General features: G+C 47.4%; 1 protein-coding gene across 1 annotated transcript; it reads right to left on the bottom strand.

Moving 5' to 3' along the window:
- Window positions 1-535: 535 nt before the first annotated feature.
- POU2AF1 (POU class 2 homeobox associating factor 1) lies at window positions 536-25,333 on the bottom strand (the record flags this gene model as incomplete). The annotated part of the gene is given in 6 exon segments (XM_082343542.1): window positions 536-3,535; window positions 6,204-6,469; window positions 6,554-6,596; window positions 7,092-7,222; window positions 25,158-25,318; window positions 25,320-25,333. Coding segments are annotated over 6 exon segments (930 nt in total). The 3' UTR covers window positions 536-3,220.
- Between the last annotated feature and the right edge of the window lie 669 nt (window positions 25,334-26,002).

Here is a 26,002-nt window from a genome sequence, read left to right as displayed (position 1 = left end):
ATAAAATAATTAGTTAAAATATTATCTATTTTATACTTACTTCATCTTTTAAATTTCTATTATTGTGACTGTTTTATATTGGATGTTATATTTATAGAATAGTTCAGGGATACAATTTAAAAATTACTAAATATACATATATAAGAAGCTGGCCACCCTCTTCACATCCCAGAGCAAGTGGTTCACGCTTCTATCACATAAGGAGGTGAGGACTGCAAAGTGCTTTTTTTTTAAATAAATTTATTTATTTTTATTTTTGGCTGCATTGGGTTTCCGTTGCCGCGCGTGGGCTTTTCTCTAGTTGTGGCGAGCCGGGGCTCGCGGTGCATGGCTTCTCATCGCGGTGGCTTCTCTTGTTGCGGAGCACGGGCTGTAGGCTCACGGGCTTCAGTAGTTGTGGCTCACAGGCTTCAGTAGTTGTGGTGCACGGGCTTAGTTGCTCCGCGGCATGTGGGATCTTCCCGGACCAGGGCTCGAACCCATGTCCCCTGCATTGGCAGGTGGACTCTTAACCACTGCGCCACCAGGGAAGCCCCTGCAAAATGCATTTTTAAAAGATCTTCCCCTACAGTTGTACCTTAGTAAAGCTGGAGAAAAAAACTTCAAATCCCTTTCTTTCCGTATCTTTTTTTTCTGGATTATGATCTATACGGAGAATAAACAAAAAAGACAATGGTGATGATAATCTAAACTGAGGTAAATAACTGGATGTACTTTTGTCCCCCTAAACGAGAAATAAGACACACAGCAGAAGAAAGTGGATCGTTAAAAAAATTACCCCTGTAAATATTACCAGCGAAGGCAATGACCTCAGAGGTTCTCAGCAACTCAGAAAATTACCAGGAAAAGGAGATCCCTCCAAACTGTTACTCATTCCGAGGACTGGTGTTAGAGGAGGCTGGCTGGCGTCTTGAGTTTCCATTTCATTGTGATGTCTGGTCCTAAGAGATGGCTCCCTTTGTGCATAGCGCTCAGCACCATGTACACGGCCCTGGGTTCTGACTGGCGGACGCTAAGAACCTGCTGTGGAAATGCCAGCGGTTGATTTATCCCCGGACACGCAGCATCATGACCAGGTATTCACGTACCAAGAATAACAGGAAGAGTAATAGGGTTACAAAGATTTTCTTCCTCTCCTCAGATCCCTACTCTCCTGGAGACCAAGCCTCCTGGCCTCACATGTCCTGCTTGGGATAATCGGACTGCAAGCCTAGTGGGGCTGGTTTTATCTTCCCTGGCAGCCAGTCACGGTGCAAAATCAACAGGACTAGTATAAGCTCCTTCCTAGAATGGCACTGCCTGACATGGGACTGCAAGCTAAGGGGATTAATCTGATAAGAAATAAAACACTTCAGCACAGAAAAGTCTGAGCAAATCTTTATTGAAAATGTTTCCATCTTAACAGAAAAACCCAGGAAGAAACCTAGATGGATGGCTGCAACCAAGATATCCGACCTCAAGATAAGAAGAAAAAAAAAAACACCATTTAAATCTTAGCAAATATGTCAAGTACTTTATTTCTTTGCTAGTTTTGTCAGCTGAAACTCCCTTATGGAGATTGCTTCTGCATCTTCTCAAATCCTCAAACAGTAAGCGGAAAAACCTTGCATAGTGTTTTTTATAGGAAGCCAGGGCTTTTGATCAAACGGGCCTGAGACCCCCTTCTCCCTTTCCTACTCACATCACTGCCAACAAAGATAGAAATTTGTTATCTAAAATGATATCTTAACCTTTTAAATCTAAAAATTGTCTAAATCAGAACAATTCAAGATATCTGTTTGGGGATTTTAGGCAGATACCAAAAATTTGGATCAAAAATAAACCCAAAGCAGAAAAATCCAAAAAAGGCAATTTTTCTCCAAAGTCTTTATTTAAAATGACAATATATATATCAAAGAAAGGGTCACTTCCCAGAAAAGTCCATTACTTCTATGCGGAGTCCTCCAACTAACGCATCTACCTAATAGTGACAATGGTGTCCTTAGCAGACAGATGTGCTAGCTCCCAAAGGACACAGCCACTGCCAGGAGCTTGTGCACCCCTGGTGACAATTGTGCTCAGGCCCCTGCACATCTGATGTTTCTCCAGCAAAAAAATAAAAATAAAAATTGAAATGAATCCTAATGGTCCTTCTGGCTGAGGCTCTAGAACCCCCAGGAAGGATGGTGCTTCGGGAGGGGGTCTTGGCTTCACATAAGCGTGGCCCATGTAGGCTTAAGACACTAAAGAAGCACATGTGGCCACACTCAACCAGGTCTCGGTCACCCCCGGGCCTCAGTGGCTCTTGGCCTGCACACAGCCCCAAAGAGGGTCTGGACACGGAAAGATGCAGTCAGACACATCCCATCATCCTGTTTACAAAAGCTCGGCTCTCCTTGCAAGCATCCTCAAGGAGAGCAGCAAAACCACCTATTAAAGCCATATTTTTCTTAAATGTATTCCCCTTCTTAATAACCAAGTAATCTAAAGCAAACCATTCCTCAGCCCTCCTGCTCGCCCCTCCCCCCACGTACACACTCCATGCCCCCATCCCTCCTTTGGCCCTCTGACCCAGCCCCTACACACTCTGATGTTCCCTTTCCCCCCACCCTCCACCCACTGAGCCCCAGGCCTTGAGACCTCAGCCTCGCTGAGCCCCAGGCCTTGAGACCCTGCCGTCGAGACTGTAAATCTGGCCAAAGCTGAGAACAGTAAACAAAGGAGCAACTGTGGGAACTGACAGCTCAAGGCCTCTGGCATTGGTTCTGCCCTTGGAGATGCTGGCAGGGCTGGTCTTCTCACAGGGCACCCCATCCATCTCAAAATGACAGAGCACAGGGCATCGCTGCCTGAAGGCGGCTCAGCAGGGCAGCTGCTCCCATGAAGCAGTGGGCATGGGAGAGAGGGGCCTCCTCCAGGAAGGAAACGTGGCAGAAATGAAAGCCCCGGGCCACAGATTAGGCAACACTTGGCATCAAATATTATCTTTAAAATCCCTATAATTCCCTCCCAAAAGGAAACAGAAATGGAAAAAGAAATAAGGAAGGGAGAGTAAGAAAGAGAGGAAGGGAGGAAGGGAGGGAGGGAGGGAGGAAGGAAGTCTGGTTTACAATTCTAGTTTGGGGTAGAAACTGCAGTTTGTAGTTATGAAACTCCAAACAGATATGAATCTGAGGCTCAGTCCCAGGCTCATTTTCAAATCCCAGTTTCAGGGGACAGGATGATCGGGTGGGAGCCAGCCCTAAAAGCCTTCCACGGAAAGCGTGTGGTTGAGCGCGTAGGTATCGCTATCCTCTTCCTCCAAAAGCAGCTTGTCGATGGTCAGGGAACTGATGGCTCTCCTGGGGTCTTCCACGTCCTGAAGGACTGGCTCCGGGATAGAGATAGGGAGCTGGACAAACTGGGGCCCCGGCAGGGCTGGGGCTGGAGGTTGGTACTGCAGGGTGGGGGTGGGCAGCGTGGACAGGGGCTGAGGCCACGGGAAATAGGTGAGAGGTGCCTGGTGCTCTGGGCCCTCCAGCTGGGGTCCCACTGTGGGTGTGGCAGCACTTCTCGTCTGTGATGGGGGAGACACTGGTTGGTTAGCAGCCCTGGGGTATATCCACTGCCCACCCTGGTCCTCATGGGGGTCTCTGTCTCCCTCACCTCAGCCCTTTCCTGCCCTCTCACTCCAGAGGGCTCCGTCTCTCCCTGCTCAAAGTCTTCCCCAAGGGAGAAGCCAGACACACTTCCGCACCCCTTACCCTGTCACTCACTAGCTATATGTCCTTGCCCATGCTACTTCCCCATCTGAAGCGTCTGTAAAATAGATTACACAAAGGACTGACATCATAGGGCTGAGCGAATTAGAGATGCTTTTCCAGATTTCACGGAATATAAAATGCAACCCGACTTCAGAGATATTAAAATATGTGTGAGGAGGGGGGAGGTGTGCATCTTAAAATCAATGAAAACACAGCATGTTAAACAACAAGCCCGTCACACAGCATAGCAGCTGTATCCCAAAGCGGCCACTGCTGTGCCCAGACACAGAGACGGTCCAGGCTCCACACAGCAGCTTTGGCATTTTAAGGACCCCTTGGACTCAGCTCCACTAGCCTCCCACTACCTCACCCTCCGCTGCCTCTTAGCTGGGCCCCGTGTGGCCACCCCAGGGACCTCCAAAGGTCAGCGCAGGTCTCCCAGGTCCTCTGTAAACAACATCTTTCACCTGCACAGCAGCTGCCCTACGAATCCCAGCTCAAGCCTGCAAAGCCAGGGCCTGGATTCTTACTGTCTTCCACTGTTGAGGCAGCAGGTGGGGGAGGAAGGTCTTTGCATGGAAAGATGTGTGTGTGAGAGGCCAAAACCTCCCCCTACCACACTCCCTTCTCTGTCATAGCTCCTCCAGTTGCCACTGTGTCTTGGGAGCAAAGTATTAGAGTCATTCAGGGAAGAGCTTATTTTAATCTCCTGGGACCATGTTGCAATGCAGATTCTGGTACAGGAGGTCTGGTCAGGCCTGGATACTGCGTGTCTAATTGGATCCCAGGTGACGCCAGTGCAGCTAGGCCAGGGACCACAGTTTGAGTAGCAAGGCTTTAGGATGTTTTTCTATAGAATGATGGAGCTGGAAAGGGTCTCAGAGGACTTCCAGTCTCCCAACAAAGCCTTGTTATTTCTAGTATTTCAAAAATCCAAACAGAAATCCTACAGTTTTGAGTCATAAACCTGTGCAGGTCAACTGCGACTGCAGGTTTCTTGACTCAGGGATAGAATTACATCAACCTGTCACCATAACAGGTCTTATCTCCTGCTGATCTGGAGTGCTGATTGGCAGCTCTAACCAGCTTTGATGAGTTAATTTACAAAATGGCAAAACAAATAAATTATTTCTTAATAAATATAGTTTGTTTGTTACACAGAACCTTTCAAAGCAAGAGGTGAGATTGAGGAAAGGATTAAATAATGAAAGGAATGTTTGGTCCTGAAATGGTTGGGAAACCATTGTGTCTACCACTCCCCACCTCCATCCCAGGCCTCTGATATGGAAATGAGCTGCCTGGGAGAGGTGTTGAATTAACTCCTTCCCATCCACCATCATTCAGGCCCCACAACTGGTTTGCTGAGTAGCCAGGTGGGCATGGAGTGGGAGGGCTCCTGCAGCCTGTGCCTGGACGGTGCTTGAGGGGCAGGAGCATCAGGGTGACACGGGACCTTGAGGTAAACAGAGGGGGTTTGGGGCACCAAAGCAAGTTCCATCATCAAGGGTGGGTTCTGCAGTGACTCATGAGGCCCACAGTTTTCCTTGGACTGGAGCTGGATGTAGCTGTAACCACAGGTCTTTTCTCCTCTGAACACTTGGAGGATTCCCATTCCTTTGGTCAAACAGACATCATTCACATAAAACTGTTTCTCTTCCTTCCTCCGTTCCGGGGGAGCAAGCACTTCCTTTCCTATCCGGCACTTGAAGACGGCCCTTGGTTAGTATTGTTGGCCAACTTGGTGACGATCATAATAACTAGCATCTATCGGGTGCTTTCTGTATGCTAGGAACTATGCTGAGCCCAGGAAGTGTTCTAAGCCCTCTACGTGCATCATGTCATTGATCCTGACATCAACCCATTTTACAGATGAGGACACTGAGACTCAGAGCATTAAGTCACCAAGCTCCGGATCACATAGCTAGTGAGTGAAGGGACAGAGATTTGAACCCAGGCAATCTGATACTAGAGACGGAGCTCAAAACATTACCCTGCAGGTGGGTCTGGCTCCAGCAAAAGTACAGTTTTCTGAAAAATTTTGTCACCTGTTGCTCAGCCTAAAAATGTTCTAGTAACTCCCATTATTGGGTGAACAATCACCCCCTAAATAATGAGTAGGAAGGAGAGGCTGGCTCTGGCAAGAGACCCCACACAAGTATCACCATTCAGTAAAAATTTAGACTCATCACCGAGACTCACTGCATATGGGGCAGCAGCGGAGACTTAGGACAGAGAGGCAGGAGGACGTGCCAACCCCGAGGAGCACAAAGCATGACAAAGGAAGCCATAAGCCTTTTCTAGAAAAGATATTTGAAGTCATTGGGAATGAAAGTAGGCCTTCCTGGAGGATGGGGTGGGCTTAGATGATGGGATTATCCTGGGAATCAACAGCAAGGAAGATCAGGGGTCTGGAAGTCAGCCCCGGTTCTAAAAGGGTGCCCTCGGCATGGGTGGGTATAGAAAGGCCTTTGTGTGACGTACCGTGACATTGGTGATGAGCGGCTGGGAGGCGTAGGTCAGCACCGAGGAGGGTCCCACAACCGTGTAGCTGGGGCACACGGGCTGCACATACATGTCAGCTGAGTAGGGGCAGCTGACAGCCTCATGGGACACATACTCCGTATAGGGTGTCCATGGGGCCAGGGGCTGGAGGGTGGCCGGGGCGGGCTGGGAGAGCCAGCCGGCACACAGGGCCCCCTCCTCCGTCACTGTGGAAGCAGAGACCTCCATGTCGAGGCAGGAAGGACCTGTGGGAAGGAGGAAGTTACAGAGCTGCAGGTGTCACCCAGATGAGGGGCCGGGAGGAGGCCCGGGCTGTGGGGAGCTCTTACCTACTGTGGTGTAGGTCGCCAGGGGCTGATGGGGCAGCACCACCTAGAGGGGAGAAGGAAGACCGGGATCAGGGTTCAGCCATCTCCCGCTGGCCCTCTGCAGGGAGCTCGCCCAGAGGGCCCCAGGGCAGGAGAGTATCGGGTGGGGCGCAAGAAGCTCCCTTGTTAGAACTAAGCCCTATGTCCCAACCATCACCACCTATACTTTCGAGGGATCGGTGTTCCCGTTTAGCAAGAAGGCTGTGCAATGAGGGAACTGGCTTCATCAAGGTCCCAGGGGGAGCCCTCAACTCACACCAGGACGTGTGAGACACTTGCTGTTCAGGGGACCAAGCCAGCCGGCCCATATTCCTCATCCCACTTCAAGGCACTTCTTCCTGGGCACGTTCTCCGGCAGCCACACCAGGGCAACGTGCAGCCTCCGTGCCCTCGAGGAGTATCCCGTGGAGCGGGACATACACCGCCACCTGACCACCCCCAGCCCCCTACACACACACACACACACACACACACACTCTGGCCACAGCGGCCCCCTCACCGCGGTCGGTGCCACCGGCGGCCCGCTGCTGGCGTGACCACGTTTCCTCCGCAGCAGCTCCTTCACTGGCTCCTTCACCCGCACGCCCTGGTACGGCCGGGGTGGGGCCGGGGCTTGCTCTGGAGCTGTGGCTGTGAAGAGAGCATCACTGGTACTCGTCTCCCTTCTCAGACAGGCCCCACCCCAACGTGCCCCCTCTCCTCGAGGGTCTGCCTGCTCACCAAAGTTGTGCCTGAACGTGCAGGACCACACGAGACTTCCCAGGGTGTTCCTCCCGCTATTATCACTCCTCCTGCCCCAAACCTTCTACGGCTCCTCTGCACCCAGAGGATTAAGGCCCGAGCACCACAGGGCGATCTCAACCCATTTTCCCAACTTCTTTGTACACTAACCACTGTGGAAAGCCTGACTCCAGCCAGAAGGTCTACCTAGACTCCTCTCCACTTCCCTTGAATGTCTCCCCTCCTCGTCTCTACTTGCAGTTTCCCATGGTCAGGATTCCCTCTCACTTTTCTCGACCTCTGGATTCTTCCTGACCCAAGACTACGACTGCAAGCCTCCTAGCTGACCACAGAGCCCACAGAATTTGCTTCATCCTACAACCTCTTCAACACTTCCAGACAGGTTAGTATTCTTCACAGGGGGCAGCAGAGGACGGCATAAGAGCAGGGACTCTGAGTCAGATGCCTCAAAACCTGCCCCTTCCACTTTCTAGCTGTGTGATCCTGGGCGAGTTACTAAACCTCTCTGTGCCTCTTAACCTGCAGTTTCTTATCAAAGGAGTGTCGTAAGGAGTCACTGACATAGTAAATGGGAAGCATAATACATGCTAAGTATAAAATCAGGTGCAGGGTAAGCATTCAACAAATTTGTAGTCTGCTATGTAATAATTAGTAATCCTTTTGGGGGTAAATTTCTTATGCCCCTAGCTAGGTTATAAACTTCTCATGGTGAAATATTATACCTTATTTCTCTATATCATCCCAAGGAGCATGTCCATAATAAGCTCAGTAAGTTATTTGTTGATTAATTGGTTGGATGATTATTCAAAATGTGCTGTCGTTCATCTTCCCTTCACCTCTCCTGGAACTTTAGAATGGGCTGCAGTGAATGGTTCCCAGGTTCTCTGTGTCTCCCAGGACAAACACCCAATGGTGATCCACGTGCCCTGGGGCCAGAGAGTATCCAGCCTTGCCTGTGAGAGAAGGTTCCATCTGCCTTTTGCCATCAATGCCAGCAAACCAAAGCACCATGAGCTGGAACACAGGGCTCACCCTGGCAGGAGAAGAAGTCCAAAGCAGCCATGGCTGGGCAGTGACAATCTGCCCTCCCAGATGGCCCACAGCCGGAGGCCTTGGGCCCTTGGAGGGCAGGCCTGGGTCAGCCAAGAAAGGCAAGTAGCACTGGGCCTTACGACTCACATGGGAGTCCATTATCATCCACTGATAAGGGCCCAGGGACCTGGGCTCTGAATCAAAGGCCCGGAAGCCTGGGTATCTATTAAAGCCGGATCTGCAGTGCTGCCCTAACCAAACTTTGCTCAGTAAATACCCACCTGATAAGACCCCAAGCCTGACCAGCACCAGACCTCCATCCATGCTCCAGGCACACACATGGCCTGGCCTGGAAGCCCAGGCAGAGAAGCAGGGGGAAGAGAGAAGCGTTGTCCAAGAGCCCCAGGAACACATGAGAGTCAGAGAACCCCAGGCTCAGATGCATTTATGGGGGCTTCCTAACCTGGCCAAGTAGCAGAAGCGACCAGGGAGTGATGCAAAATACAGATACCCAGGCCCCGCTCCTGGAGTGTCTGATTCCAGGGGTCTGATGTGGACTTACGAATCTATATTTATAAAAATCCCTCAGGTGATTCTGAAGCTCTGCTGGGATTAGAACCACTGCTAATGCATCCCTGATCTCCCTCTAACATCCCAAGAGGAGATTAAACATCCTCTTTCTAACCTCCCCTGTCATAACAAGGGATCTCTACTGGTATTCATTCATTCTTTCAAATATCGATGGGCACTAGGAATACAGCATTGAGCAAGATAGATGTGGCCACTGCCCACACGCATCTTGCAGTCCAGTGGGACAGGCAAGCAATAAAACAGTTACAACTTGTGAAATTCAGGCTGAAGCAGGAGTGCACAGCAGAGAGAGCCAGACTGGTACCTGCACCCTGGGACCACCTGTGCACCATCATCTTTGTTTAAACAGCAGTGACAATGGACTTAAGAGCTCAAGGTACCTGGGCTGTCAGTTTCTGGTGGAAAGGTCTCAGTTGATTTATTTTACATCCCTAAGCCTCAGTTTCCTCATCTGTAAAATAGGGATAATAGTTCCTGTCTCACACGGTTCTGGTGAGGATTAACTGAAATAACACACGGGAAGCTCCCAAAGCCATGTCCAGCATGCGGTCGATATTCAACACACGTTATTTTCCTTCCCCTTCCTCCACCCATGTTTACCTTCCTCTGGAGAGTGCAAATGTCAGAAAGCTCTTCCTCCTACTGGACCTGCCCCATGGTGACAAGCACCATTTTTCCTGGCATTACCTTCTAATGAAACTCACAATTCATAATCCATTTACAGCTTTCTCATCTACAGAATGAGGATCATAATGTTATATACCCAGTGAGATAACTTGAGAATTACATGTAAATGCTTAGAATAGAGCTTACACTGAGGAAGCATTGAAAAAATGTGAGCTAATATCATCATTAGTATTAGTAGTAGTATCCCTTCCCAGCTTCTGAAGACAGACCCCCCAGGTCCCCTGTAGAGTCTGAACGAACATTCCACTCCTTCAGCTATTTCTTAACGACATGTTTTGAATCCCTCTAACCTTCCTTCTGGCTGCTTCACTCCTCCACAAGTTCATTTGCCACTTCCCCTTATGATGGGTGATGCCCAGGGGTGACCAGAGACCCCAGGTATGGCCTGACATGGCAGAGAACAAGGGCCTCCCGCACTCTGTTCACTCATTCTCAGGGTCACCCACAACTACACCAGCTTATGTTCACACCCGTATCACTCAACCTACACTTGTCTCCGGTTGGGTTTCCAGCTAGTCTTAGGCATAAAGTGCAGCCTGAGGCCTTGTGCATTTGGGAGAAACTCAAGGGACAGGGTTATTTGGGGGTCTGAGCATGGTGAGCACACTCTTAATTCAGTTGGGGGACAAGAAAGGCTCCATCACACATGCACACCTCTCAGACCAGATCAAAGACAGGTATACGGCTCACGCCCCTCTGATCTGCATGTACACTTCTGCGGAAGGGCCCAGAGGACTTCCAATCCCACTCCCCCCTGGGAAGTGGACACATGGACCACTTGGCTGCAAAGGGGACAGCTGGGCACTTCCAGCTTCTTGGCAAGTGAGAGCTTCCTGCCTCCTGTTGTTCTTGAATCAATGAACAAAGAGGGCTTGGGGAGGTGCTGTGAGCAGAGGTCATCACCCTCTGATGTCTGGACTCCCTTGGAACCCACAGTGTCAACAGGTGTGCCCTGGAACAACCACCACATGGAGAACAGTTTCAAAGTCCCCACCTCTTCCTATTGCAGTCATGAAACTCCTACAGCTCCCAAGGACCTCCTGACTGCCCACCCAGGAGTCCCCAGCCAGCTGCCAAGGAATCCTGTGACTGCTGCCAGGTGAGTAGGCAAGAGTGAGGGCACTTCTGATAGTGTCTTTGCAAAGTGCCCATGAAATATCAAAATCTGCAGCCTCAAGACAATTTCCACAGGACCCCAACGGCTAAGTGTATTTGCAAGGTGAAAACTTGCCGTTGGTGCCTTTCACACCAACCTTTGTGAAGCAGCAATAAACATTTCTAATTCCACAGTAAACACTGGACTCCCTACTGCTGCTAGCATGAGATATGAGCCCACAAATACAAATTTGGAAGAGGAAAAGAAGTTTGTCTGCAGTCATGATTGCTCTGACTTGGGTCTTCTGGATCCCTGAATAAAACAACTAAAATAAAATATTTAAAAGAAAAATTTAAGATTATTAAAATAATTTCTTCAAATAATAATACTAAATAAAAGAAGAGCCAAGGAAAATAAAACAGGAGATCAAAATAGTAATACACAAGCAGAGAAAGATGAAAGTCCAATTTCCCAAAGTAGAGTTGACCAGAGATTTTCATAGCACCGGTTGAATTGCAGCTCCATGCAGCACGCTTTCAAAGCCTGAAGCTTTCTCACAATTTATCCTGTGGTTTGAAGGCCCTTTAAGTCCCCTGTGGGCATCCAAGTGTCCAGCACTGAGAAAAATCTTTCCACTTAAACGCAAGCCTCTTGACCCTCTTTGGGAATCTCCTTTTTCAGTCTGAGAAGTTCAGCCACATTACCTTTCCACCACGGCAAGTCAGTCACCAATGTTGTTTGGGAAAAAAAAAAAACAACACTCATTTACAGAAAAACCTATGAATTTGGCCCCAGTGAGGGCTTCCCTTTTCCAAAATGAGCAACGAAAAAATCTGAAAGTATAAAAAGTCAGCAGAGGCTATTTCAGTTCCCCCTGCCGCATACCCGGACATGCTTCACATCACAAAAATAAGAGCCCTGCAGCTGCTGTCCCACTGGAAGGCACAGACCGTGACAGATTCAAGCCGGAGGGTCACCTGAGACAGCACTCTGGCTGCATGTGGGCACTGCGCTTGCTTTGCACCAAGCTTCGGGAACATAGGATTCTACAGATTTAAATAAACATGGCCCTCGGTCCTTTGATGAGGTATAATAAACATCACCAAGGAAATATGCAAAACTGCCAGCACTTGTTTATTTAATGACCCCATGCAAACCATGTTCACACCACAGTGAGAAAGCTAGGCTAAGGAGGTAGGTCCTAGTGGAGCCAACACCCAGCCATCTCCTCAGGGCAGCTTTAAGAGAGCCCTCTTCAGGCAGGCAGTACCTAGAACAGCCTCCGATATATTCTTGAAAAAATACTCTTCTCCCAGCCATTGTCCTGTTACAGATTTCCCATGAGCCACCAGGGCCAGGCAGTGAGGTGGACACCAGTCAGGATTGCTGCTCTTAAGTTTAGAATCTAAGGTGGGATCCATGGTAAGCCTACATTTCCATCATCAGGGAACCAGGAAGAGGAACACATCCCACCCATCTTGACAACCTAGCTCATTGAAAGCGCTTCCCATTTACAACTGACTAGTTGAAACTTGAGGATGCAGCCACATGGGGCCATTTTGAAAGACAAAGCTTTCCTAGCCCAGAAGGACACATAACACATTATTGATCAGTCCAAATAACCACAGTACATATGATTCACTTTTGCTGCTGAACCTTCAGTAGTATTTTAAAAAATAAAAAAGACCCGCTAAGGAGAAATACAATAATATTCTCGTTACTTAGAGCAAAACCAAAAACAAATAATTGAACAATAGGAATTCAAGCCTAGGGCTAACAAACTTGTCCTAGCTTCTAACTGAAAACAAAGTCACAAAAGTTGCTGAAACTTTTCACTTTAATGTAAACAAGTTTGCTTGTGTTCTTGACCTAAGACAGATGAGGACTCCCAGGAAAGTTTAGCTCCTTTCAGCTGAAGGATTATCCATATCCTTAATTGAAACACTACAGCAAGTGTTCTTGGTGAAGGTCTGAGTCAAAGTTTTAAAAGTTGTTCTTTGCATTCATGGACAATGGCTGATTTTTTTCCAAACAGGAAGAAAGAACTTGGGCTTTGGCCAAAGGTTGGACTTGACATGCTACAGAAAGGCTTTCCCACCCAATTTACACTAGATTGTAGTTTACTTTTTTCTTAATGTAGGCCAACGAAGAAATCCCATATACATGTAAATTTAGGTTTTCTATTCACTAATGTTTGAACTGAGAAGGACCCTGTAGCCAGGAAATATTAAAGTGTCACTCACATATTCTAGCAATCTGCATAACAGGGAAGAGGAGAAATAGATAGATGGACAAAAAGGGTGGCTTTAAAGGTATACAGAAGATATAGGAAAGTGGAACCTCAACTGAATTAGGATTTGATGTTGCTTGAAGGCTACTGGTCAGCCAATCAAGAGTAAGTCTTGACAACTTCATGTGTAGACTAGGATGTCTCCATCAGGAGATCTCAAAGATGGCGGCTGAGCCCATGTTCTCTGGCCTGGTCACAGAAAGGAAGGGAACAGTCGGCATTCCCCTCCCTGTGTCCCCATTCTAAGAGGCATATCCCCATCAGCCCCCACAGGGCTCACTGATCAACCATAGGCAGGTCGCTGGGAAAGCTAAACGAGGGCCACAGTCACTTAGGACTTCCCCAGACCTGGCCAGGTCAAAAGGACCTAAAGGGAACACCCTGATAAACAGGAGCCAGGGGAAGTGCCTAAGGTACATCTGGGGGGACTGCAGAGCGTTGTTCAATCTTAGAACCACAGAACTCCAGAGGGGTCTAGAGGCTGAGTAATCCCTATTTAAAGGAAGCCACAGCCGGCGTGGAATGAACACCTAGTGTGATAACACTCCTCCCAAATTATGTTAGGCTTAAGTAGAGCGCCCGTTTACCCACCAGACTCCTACCTGAGTGTCCCACTCTGCAGCTCAGTATTACCTGGATTGTCCCAAAAGTTTTGGATGTCCCACCCCATGACCTTGGGTAGACTCGGCCACAAGGCCTCTAGTGCCAGAGCCTTCAGACTTTTCCCTCACAGGCACTGCTGCTAAGGTGTCCCTCCCCCAGAGCCCTCAGCACCCCTCACACCACACATCCATCCTCCCTCCAACCCTCCCACAGAACAAAGGGAGCACGGAAGGCTATTGGATTCTGCTCCCTCCTCCCAGAGACAGGGTCAGTGTGAGGCCTCTTTTCTGTGGAGACGCAGGTATGTTGAATGCATGACTGCCAAAGGTCTGTGTGATTCCTGGCCATGATCTTAACTCCCAGGAACTCAGAAATCAGCACGCTCACCTTTGCATGATGTCCTGTGGCTCACAGAGAATTTGACACAAATGATTTCATGTGAAGACTCACCACAACTTCTGAAATAGGCAGGGGAGGTCTTCTTCTCACCCTCCTTTTCACTGATGAGGAAAGTGATGCTCAGAGATTTTAAGTGATTTGCCTGAGGACTGTGCTTGTAGACAGCAGGGCCGTCAACTAAACCCAGGACCTCTGATTCCAAGTGCAGTCCGCTTCTGCCTCACATCCTGCCTCCTGCCGCGGTAAATCCCATTTATTTCTCTGGGGGACACTGGCGGTGGGCCACTGAATGGTCCCCTGCTCAGTTCTAACCCTCTTCCCTCCAGGCTGGGAGTCTGGGCTCGCACCGCCCTGATCCAGTCTCCCTTGACTGCCAATTCCCGCAAGAGAGGGCGTCTCCCAGCCGAGGAGGGAGAGAGAAGTCCATGAGAAGCTTACCAGCAGTCTGCTCACATGAGGGGTGGCGAGAACTGAGAGACCCACACAATTCCCCGCAAAGTTTTATTTTTGGTATTTTTCGACTGAAATGACAGCGGATAGGTCCACCTGAGAAACCAGCTGCATCTGCCCGCCTTTTACAGAAACTGGGGTCACCAGAGCAGAAAGAGCTCCCGTCTCAGACACCATGTCTCAGGGTGGAGTCAACAGTAGGAGACCCCTGGCAGTGCATTCTGTGAACAGAGCGGAGGAAACCATACCCCTGCCATCATGGAGCTTACTGTCTAGTCTAGGAGGGAATATAGATTTAATCAAATAATTGCACAAGCAAACCTAGAATTACAAACGGTGACAGAGGTGCATCTGCCTCATAATTGAATTATTATTGTTTGATTGAATCATAGTAACCTAATTAGGTTTTTAATAATAAAAACCTAAATTTACATGTATATGGGATTTCTTTGTTGGCCGACATTGAAAAAAAAGTAAACTACAATCTAGTGTAAATTGGGTGGGAAAGCCTTTCTGTAGCATGTCAAGTCCAAGCCTCACTTGATTCAGTTGGGCTTGAATGAGCAGCAAGCTAGGGGCCCCAGCCTCCAGGGGCTGTATAAAGAGAAGAGTGCATGAGGCTCGACTGTTCTGTCTCCAGTGCAGGGAGATGGCTCTGGGGTCAGGCTCAGCCCACACCATGAATAGAAGCCTTGCCCAAGATGTAACAAAGGAGCCCCAGACGTTCAGGATCCTTCCTCAGCCTAGGGACCCTGGATAAACCCCAAAGATGTTCCACTTATCCTATCTTGGCTGATTAGCCCACTAGCGGAAGAAGACCAGTCCTAGGAATTCAGATTCCAAGATGGAAAGCAGCTGGCTTCAGAAGTTCTAGGCTGAGTCTCAAATCTAACTTTCTGAGATTCATAATTGCAGGGACTTTTGAGTCGGGCTACAATTACTCTCAGTGAAGTCAGAGACCACCTCCTTCTAATGGTGCATTTATTTTAATTAGGAAGGGAAGAAGCATCTAATGCAACCCTAAAATCCTTGGCATTGAAAAGCGGTGTGGCGTTGTTTGGAACTGAAGCAGATCTAGTTTGGAAAGCCTACTACATAGCTTATCACTATGTGACCCTTGGCAACTAATTTAGCTTGTGTGTGCCTCAGTTTCTCCATTTGTTAAATGAGAATAATGATCTCCATCTCATGGGGTTATCATGAGGATTGTATGAAATTAACCAAAAACACCTAGCATGTAATAGATTTTCAAGAGATGGCTGTTTCTCCTTTGTTCTCAGCCAAAAATCTGTGGTCTATCACTCATCAGAGAAGTAGCCTTGGTACAGTGACCCTAACTTGCCCTCATCCTGCTGCATCCTGATACTGAATGTCTCTATCCTCAATATACCCAGGGTCTTCTTCCTCCAACAAAGCCTGTCTGCCTTCCTTGTATTCCTGGAAGTCATCCCTCAGGTACGTGGGCCTTTGTCCCCAGCAGCAGGATGGCCCTGTTTAGGGAGGCCAGTGATGCCGCAGAGAGACTGGTCGAAGACCTCACATGCAAACAGAGCAAGCCTGGAGAGGAGACATCAAAATCCTGGCACTGACCTATCGTGAAGATACCATGAGCTAAGCAGAAGGACTTTTTTCTTCCAAAGCCACCAGAGGATTAGCTTTGTGGCAGATTTGACTTTTTAAAGGACAACTCCAGGAAGGAGTGCCTTGGAGATTTTTGAGTGGCAGACAGAGTAAGATGTCGCCCCTCAAGGAACCTGTATCTATCTCCAAAAGGACAGACACGCAGCCAGGACTGAGGCCATAGTCATGGATACATCTTCAAAGGACTAGAAACCTAGGAGCACATATCAAATACAGGATGCAAACATGGTAGTGTATGAGGGAGGGCTCTTCAGTGGACAGAGAGGGAAGTTTTATCAGCTATAGAGCAAGACAGACTTCTGGCTGACATATTGGGTATTGCCTCAGCTTTATCTAGAGCAACAGGGATCAAAATGGGGGAAGAAGGGACCCACACTGAGAGCACGAGACCACATCAGGGAGTGAACCAACCCAGGGTTCCCACCCAAATTCTACAGAAAGGCAGCACCAGAATGAGGAGATGGAGCAGAGGAGACAGATACATCTTCCCTCTTTAGACTAAGACACAAAGCCTAAATCTATAATTGCCAGTATGATCGAGAACAGGAAAAACCTGTGGTTAGGAACTGAGGACATTCAGTTGTTTGTTCCTTGATTTAAGCAATATCTAGTTTAGGATTTCCAAAACCAAAGACTCTTATAAAATAAATAGGGCTTCCTTGGTGGCCCAGTGGTTGAGAATCTGCCTGCTAATGCAGGGGACACAGGTTCGAGCCCTGGTCTGAGACGATCCCACATGCCGCGGAGCAACTAGGCCCGTGAGCCACAACTACTGAGCCTGTGCGTCTGGAGCCTGTGCTCCGCAACAAGAGAGGCCACGACAGTGAGAGGCCCGCGCACCGCGATGAAGAGTGGCCCCCGCTCGCCGCAACCAGAGGAAGCCCTCGCACAGAAACGAAGACCCAACACAGCCAAAAAATAAAAATAAATAAATAAATTTTTTTTAAAAAAAAATAAATAAATAAATAAAATTTTCCTGAGACCCTCAGGTAGGGACCACTTCCTTGGAGGAAGGACTCTTCAGACCCAGCATCAGCTATGTATTTGGGGTCAGACCCAACTGCCCAAGACTCAAGGCTCATGGTGGCCTGGGTACAGCCTACGTGAGTGAAGGCAGCCCTAATAATTGATTCATGATGTGAGATGTAATTGCCAGTCAAAAGGAGCTTTTTTGTTAAGTCTCTGGTTTACTACCCAATGACCTTATGATGTGGGGGAAATCCCTTGTGAAGGACACTGAAGAACTTAGAACAGCAAGCCTAGGAAAGACATCACTAGGTCAATCTTTGAGGAATGTACTCCCTTCCTTATTCACAAGATACCTATGTAGACTGAAAACACGACTTTCACAGTCTCAAAACTTCATGGAAACCAATACAACATGCTTCACAGTGACTCATTTTTCTCTAGGAGTGAGATCCTTACCCTGGAAGTATTTAAACCAAGGATCTGTGACCAGGTATTAGAGTTCTTGCTAAGGAGTAGAGGACTGGTCCAGGTCAGGATTGTCAGGCTGTAATCAAAAACTCTGGAATAGAGTAAACGTGCCTATAAAGGGAATTTTTTGCCAAGAAAGGGAAGGAAGCAGGGGAGTCTGGGGGTGAATGAGCAATCAGAGCTCCAAGAGCCTCCCACAAGTGCTCCATTTTTACTTTTGTATCAGAGGTCTCCTGTAGATTTGGTTTGAATAAAGGGGTTTGTGACAAAAATGTTTTAGACACCAGCCTAGATACATAGAGTTGGATTTTCTTCCCAATGATAATATTTTACATCCTAAGATGCCTCTTCCTTCCCCAGAATCTAAGCAAGAAGGCTGATTACCATTTATTCTTGAGGATCCACATCCGAAGCCATATATATGCTCCATGACACCTTCCCTGATTCCATTTTCCTCTCCCTCCTGATGAAGGGATTTACTTCATTGGTTGATTTCCCTAGCTGGAAATAACTCCATTATTGGATGGATGCATGGTTGCATGGGATGATAAATGGATGGTTGATTTTCCTTCTATACCTTTCTTTCCTGAGCTAGTGTTGCTTTCATCCAGCATTAAAACTTGTTTCTATCTTCAACTCTCTTGCCTCCCTTTTTCCTTTCTTTTCTGTCTTCCCAGCATTTCTCAGTCCTGGAAGGTTATAGCAATCTTTGTACTCCGCTTCCAATTAAATTTATGATTCTTTCTAGAGAATTAATAAGTAATTCATCTTTCTTAAGTGTGGTCAAATCCTTTTTGGTCCCAACACCTGGTCTGAGTTTGACTCTGGTTTGTAATTCTTTGGCTACCTGCTCTTCCCAGAAAGTGATACTAATGAAACCATTACTAAGAAAAGGAGGCAGCACATTGCTGTTTCAGTTTTCAGTATCATTTGTTCTATTTTTTGCATACTTCAAGCTAGATTACAACACCTCAAGTCCAATCTTGTGAATTTAAAAAACAAACACAAGTTTGCCAGTCAATACAATCCTTCCACCATCCCACCTTATGAGGCTGGTAGGAAACTGTGGTCCAAGTTCCAAGTTTGGTCACAGGATGGCCAGCTTAACCATCCGTGTAAGCCCTGATGACTAACCCCACCATGAGTTATAAGACTGGAAATATGCATCCTGCTATTTCACAAGAAAGGCGGAACTCAGAGGCCATACAAACTGTAATCTAGGCTTAGATGCATAAACTTTGTCCTCAGAGGTAGAGTGAGCGAGAACAGGAACATAATAATAGTAACTAATAGCTATTGAGTGTTGACTTAATGCCAAGCACAGTAGTAAACACTTACCACAACCCTCTGAAGAACTGCACTCCCCTTGTACATACAAGGAAATGGCAGCAAAGCGAGCTAAAGGAATTTGCCGGCTTCATAAAACCAGTGAGGCATAAATCTAGGATTCAAACTCAGATCTGCCTGCCCCAGAGGCTGAGCTTTAAACCACTGAAGGGAGAGAAAGAACAGAGCTGTCACTCTCTAATTCAAAATAATCCCCTCTACCTTGCTTTCCACACCTCACTTACACACACACACACACACACACACAACGTGAAGGGAGAGCCTGAGTCTTCCAAACTCTAGACAGTTCAGAATGAAGGAAGTGCTGAGAAGGCAAAAGCCTTGGCTCCCAGCACAGGCTGCCACACAGGGCTCCCAAGAAAACAGACAGGCTATGTTATTTTGGGGCAATTCTAGGTCCTTCCCTCCCCTTTGAACCCTCCATTTCAGCTAAAGTATCTGCAAAGAGCCCAGTGAAGGAGGTATAGCAGGAAAGCAAAAACTTCATTTCCTTCAATAAGCAAGCTGAAACACGCGCACCAAAAATGTTTCCAAAGTATGAACAGACATCTGCCAGCTGGGGTACTTCATTTTGTCATTGGTCCTCTATCTAACATGGAAGGCCTGTGCTTCTACCAAGAGCATCTCCTAAGCCCTGTGAGTGAGACGGGCACCACGGTAGAGAGACAGGACAGCTTAGCAAGACAGCACTCAGGGTGAGTTACTAACCTCATCTTTAAGCTTCAGTTTTCTCATCTATGAAACAGAGCTTAAAACAGAATCTACCTCATGAATTTTTATGAGGATTAAATGAGATAATACATTCAAAGTGTGGCAAAGACTGGCGGTTGCCACACCCAACATCTGCCCCCTCCTTCCTTACTGTCAACCCCGACATTTTGGAAGGTTGGCAATGCGCCCCGCTAAACAATTACACTATTCTCCCTTGCAGACAGGAGTGGCCATTCGATGTCAGCAGAAGTTGTGTGTTGGTGGGGAGACGCCATGATAGAGAGGCATGATTTTTTTGCCTTTCCCTTTTCTTCTTCTTCATTGTCTGAAACACAGATGTGACGGTTGGAGCTACAGTGCAACTATGAAGCAAACTTGAGGACAAAGGCCACATGCCAAGGATCTCAGACCAGAAAAACAGAAGTAGCCTGAGACACTGTTGGCACTTAGAGCCTCCATACAGCCCCTGCAGATTACTATGGACTTTTTTGTGTGAGAGAAAGTATACCACTGTCTTATTTATTTAAATCCATGTATTTTCTGGTCTCTTCAATAACCACCAAATGCAATCCAAACTGATCCAACAGAACATCTGGTATACTGCATGGCACCAGGGAAGCACTCAACACCCCAGAGCTGATATTTATCCCTATGAAAAGGATTGAACATGTTCTGCTCATAGTGGTGCAATGTCCAAAAGTATATTATATGCCACCAATTTCAGCCTCCAGGTCAACAGTTCTCAGCTCTACTGCACATTAGAATCACCTGGGATGCATTTGAAAATATGTATTTATTTTTTATAAGCACTCATGAAGACTCAGCAACTCGAGGTGGAAAAGGATTTCAGTCAAGTCCAGTCTCCTTGTCCTCAGCCAGGAAAACAGAAGTCCCATTTTACAGCTGGAGCACTTGAGACCCACAGTGGTTAGGTGGCTTGCCTAAGGCTCCACACCTAATTACCCAGAGGTTGGAAAGTAGAATCCATGTTTCCTGCCTGCAAGAGTAACGCTTTGTCTGAGCATCACACAACCAGGACAAGAGGGTTTCAGAGGAAGCCTCTCCATCCCAGGCAGGCCCACTCTTATCAAGCAGTTTCTCTACAAAAATGAGAAAGCCACAAAGTTACTAAGTATTTCATAAAGCTGAAAAATATGTTAATGATCATAATCAATTAGCCAACCCTGGTTTCTTTGGCTCAAAGTGAGAAATTGGTGGACATCTTCATTTAGTAGGAAACAAGCCACTTTAGAAAGAAGTCAGAAGGAAAAAACCCTAATATCTTTACTTTGTAATGAGAAAGTTTAAAAACAAAAATTTACAGCACTTCTAAGTGAATTAAATGTCCAGATATTTAGCTAATAAGTGTGGACAACCCTGGTCCTTTTTTGTTCCTCACAACAGAACAGATTTGCAGCTTTGAATCAGAAGAGAGCTTTCAAAACCTCTGACTCATAAACTTTTGGGTTGTAGAGGGGGACAAGGTTGGTTTTTCATTTAGTTAATATAGGGAGAAGAAGTAAAGTGTCCACCTTGAAAATCATCAGCTCTTTTACCGATTAATCTGTGTGCTCAGTAGACGTGTGTCACTTATTTCACCTCCCCCTGTGCACGTGAATTCGTGAATATCTTTTGGATCTTAATTGCCCTTATCAACAAGAACCACTGCATCAATAGATAAACTTGGTAAGAAGGAAAGGTGTTTATTAGGCTTATTAAGTAAGCAAAGGTTATAACACAGACTAGAAATATTAGAAGCAGTCCACAGACCGAAATTACTTCTTGTTGTAAGTTCATCTGAATTTACGCAGGAGATAGAGTTCAAAAAATTATATGTATATTACAAGGTTTTCTTATCTTTAACTGAACTTTTAACTGTCCTCAAAAAGTTGGCTATTTAGTGGAAGCTTGGAGAAAGTATAGAGTTCTATGTCAATGAGAATTTTGAGACCTTAATTTATCTATTTGGTGAACCTCTGCTCGGTTCAAGCTGTCTGAAAGTAAACGTTCATGCCATAATAATTTGATAATAAGTATTTCCTGTTCTTAAGATGCCTCCTTGAGCACTACAGCAAAGAAACACCAAGACCAAGTCTATGGGGCATCAAGACAAGCAGTCAATTCAAAGAAAATCAGTCAAGCAGGCCTTCTGTTATCATGTAGATCTTTCTCTAACATAAATAACAATAAAAAGCAGTTGTTCAATTCATTCATTTTCTAACAAGTGGTGTTGAGTTTATTATACACAGTTCCATTGCTTTTAAGGAAGAAGTCAACCAAGTCAAATTTCGGCATTGTGTAAATCATGTAATCGGTTGACTGCAAGCTTTGTCTCCCATTGGTGCTGGCATTGTGCAAGCCCATGATACCCAGTAACTTAGGGAAATAAACATCCTAAGTACTACCCAAATCATCTTAAACCAGAGGTCGGCAAACGTTGTCTGTAAAGGGCCAGATAGTAATATTGTTTGCAGGCCATATGGTCTCTGTGGCACCTACTCAACTCTTCCATTGTAGCAGAAGCAGCCCTAGACAATATGTAAATGAATAGACATAGCCGTGTCCCAATGAATTTTTATTTATGAAAACAGGCGGTGGGACTGATTTGGCACTCAGGCCATATTTGGCAGACCTCTGACTTAGACCCTTGGAAAACTGTATGTAAGGTCCTATCGTTCAAAAATATTTTGATGCGCCTTTTTAACTATGCTAATCAAAGTGTGGGAAATGATTAGAAAAGATGTGGCATAGCCCTAATCACTCGAGATGGGCCCAAAAAAGGTGTCCCAGGAGGGAAGGTGCTCTCTTACCACTGTCATTAATTCTCAGGAGACATGATGACACTTTCCCTATTCTCTACTTAGTTCTGACAAAAACCTTGTAAAGCAGGCATTAGAACCCCCATTTTCCAGATTTGTAAGAATGCGAAAAGGTTAAATAATTAAGCGGCAGAGCCAACTTTCAAACCCAGGCCTGTCTCACCCCAACGTGCCTGCTATTTCTACAGCACCGTTACTAGTTGGCCTTAACAAGGGCTTCTTGCTGGGGTGGATGTCAATTCTTCACATCCACACGGCACCTGCTGGACCAAGTGCAGAACCTGGGTGGGGGGGGGCACCGGGGTGGGGGAGGTGTGGTGGCAGTGGGTGGATCTGCAGGGAGCATGACTTCTTTGTCCAACTGGCCGGTCAAGCAAATCTCAAATTCATGGTTATGACTTGAAGATTTCTACCTCTGTGTGCCCACAGTTCTGAGCTGATCTGAACCAAAGCCCATGTTCACATTTAGTCCACAAACAGGGGTCACGGGCCAGGTAGGGAGGAGGCAACATCTACAAAGTGAATGTTTTCTTAACCCTTTCCAGAACCCCATAGTACAGTCATTTCAGCTCAGGCCTCAAGGGTGTTTTCTGAAAAAAGAAAGTGCCTTTTCAGCACTCTTGGTGCCTGATTTCAAATTCTGACCTTCCATCAGGTGATTCTAAGTGGGCTGACAATGCTGCCCTGTTTTACTGGTTTTCCCACAGGGTTTAGTCACCCACGTGCCCTCAGTGCCTTAGACAAGGGCCTCACTTAGGGTAAGGGGATGGGCCCAGTGCCCAGGGCCTTTCCTAATTTCCTTTAAGGTGCCAAAGAGCAATTAAAAAGAATTTTGATTATGTGCATCTGAACAGGTAGAATCGTTCACCCCAGTTTTTCCACTGACGAATTTACAACGTGGTCTCCCTGGGGATGGAGTTTTGCTGCACCTGACTGACCTCCAGGGAGTGCGCAGGAAACGTGCCTCTAGCATCCCCTTTAAAAAAAAATTATTAATCTCTTAGGTGGAGCTAAAGAAGAAAAAATGCAGTGTGTAACAAAGAGGGGGAAATATGGCAGCTCATGAGCGCAGGGAAGCAACCCATATCTCAGGCACTGAAGCAGAACCAGAGCAATCAACATCATCTCGGTGGCATCTCATCTTACTAAGGGTATCTCTGTGGAATGGGTATCATTTTAACCCCATTTTACATATAAGAAACCTGAGGATTAAAAAAAGAAGAAAGTGACTTTCTCTGAGTATGTAGGAATAAAGGCAGAAGTCCCTCCAGGGGCTCACATAAAATCCACAGATCGAGCTCTAAGTGTCGGGGTCGGGGCTTATGGACCCTCAGCAGCTCCCAGTAGGGACATTAATGCCCACCTACCACCATTAATGCACTCCCACAGGGCCGGCTGCCTTTGCCCCCGCAGGGGAGGGTCTTGCTCTATCCTGCTCCTGGGAGCGGTGGCCACCACCCATACTAGAATATCCCTAGTTACCTTGGAAGGATTCCATAACTCTCAAATGCAAATTAGAATTCACTTCTTTCATTGAAGAAAAAAATTGCATCTTGCCAACATCGAACAATGATGAGACTTCACAATCTGAGAAATTTTGAAATCGTTCCTTCACATTACACATTAACAAGCTCAGCTGAAGAGAATTTACACAAGAAATAAAGGAAACAATGAACTGCTGATAAGTGACTGTAAGTTATGACTTAATCAATGATGGTATATTTTCAGAACTGTAAGGTCTCCATTAGAATATCTTTTGTAAAATAAATAAACACCCCCTAATGTATCTTTCTCTGTAAATCTAGTTTCTCTTATATTAAGTTTGCTTGAGGTAGGGTGTACCTGAATTCATTAAAAGGCATTTTAAAGACCTAAGCACCTTTAAAAAGACAGAGAAACTTTTTGGTACTACTTCTTTCTTGAGGAAGTACAGAACTGAGCCCCAGGAAGGTTCGACTCTCATGAGGCCATTGAGTTGACTCTGTTTTTCTGAGAAAGGAATGCTGTTGATAATCTCTGTGTGATTTCAATTATTAATAACACGAGTCTCTGTTCAGTCCCACATATGGAAAATAAAGTTCACAGATGTTCCATCCAACTCCAGGGATAAACATTAAGGTTAGAGGTAAACCCGCGCCCTGTTGCGCGGGGACACAGGAGCCTTGCCACAAGAGGGGAAGAAGAATGACAGGAGAAAGACAGCAAAGCAGGTGAGGACAGGCTTGACAAGCCAAGTTTCCACATCATCCCGATGCAGTCACAGAGACACATCGTGCCTTTGGCAGAAAGCTCAGTAACTCAGAGAGAAACAGGCCCACGGAACTGAACCACAGGCTAAAGAGTAGCTGTTTATAAAAGTAAAGGCACTCTGGTAAAGAGCTGCACGCTTCCCCCTCCAAATTGTGTTTTGTGAATCATCAGCTGCCCTTTCTTCACCACAGTGATTCATGCGGGCAGCGGAGACAGGATGAGCCGTCCCACCTTGGAACACTAGTTCGTTCCCCTCCAGCCTGGAAAATCAGCATCACCTCTGACAGGTTGGTTTCTCCACCCGGCTGCATCTCGCCCACCTCGCCCCTCCTGCTCCCCTGGCTGGGGACCGGGACCCCGCTGCCGGTACCACCCACCCCCCCACCGCACCTCCCCGGCTCCCGGATGCCTGGCGAAGCCCAGGCCCTCCCTCGCTGACTCGGCTCCGACAGCCACGGCCAAACCACTTACGTTTTTGCCAGAGCATGGCCTGCGACAGGATGTTGCCTTTTCTCTTTGAAGCAGACAGTTTGGCTTCTTTAATGTGAGACCCGGGTGTGCTTGCCTCCAGTGGAGCCACCGCCTGCTCGAGGCTGTTTCCTCGGCTTTTAAAGGCCCGAGTTCCCGCGGCGGGGGCACAGCGTCATCACATCCTCCCACCCCGGGCGCCGCCGCCGCCCCTCTTCTCCAGCGAGGCGCCCGTCACCCCCCTGCGCGCGCTCACGGGCCCCCCGGCGGCCCACCCCGCCATGCCCGCGGCCAGCCGGCTGGATCTGCACACCCAGGCGGCGCAGGAGGCCGTGGGCCGCGGGACGCAACCCCACGGGGTGCCAGGGGGCGTGGGGCGTGGGCAAGTGTGCGTGAGTGTGAACTCCGTGAGCGTGTGTGTCCAGTCGTGCGCCCCTCCGCACTGCGATGGGCCCTAAGACCCCCTGGAAGGCTCTGGGTTTTCTGTGGCGCCCGTTCAGGCCTCTCCACCACCGGGGTGCCGGCAGCGCTCAGTCCGCCCTGGGCCCTGCTCGACGGGAAATGCGATTCCCAGGGGACACTGGTTCTCAACACAGAAGGAAACACCTGTAGACTCTTCAGGCCTCACTAAACAACCTCTTCGTTCTTTTAATATTGCTTTTCTGTGTATTCCATTTTGAACCACGTTAGCGCTTCCCCTTGCCCCCCAGCTACCACCAAAATGGCCAGGCCTAATCATGCTTAAATAGGGGGAACACCGGTTCTGATGGTCCACATGCCCAGGGAGAAAGAGGCCAGCTCCCTCAGCGCAGATAGAAGACGCCCGGGCTCTTTGACTGGAGCTGGGT

The sequence above is a fragment of the Balaenoptera borealis genome (genome assembly GCF_965194805.1).
Source record: "Balaenoptera borealis genome assembly, chromosome: 11".
Classification (NCBI taxonomy): Eukaryota; Metazoa; Chordata; class Mammalia; order Artiodactyla; family Balaenopteridae; genus Balaenoptera; species Balaenoptera borealis.
Note: the sequence above shows the minus strand (reverse complement) of the source record. Positions and strands in the feature narration are given on the sequence as shown.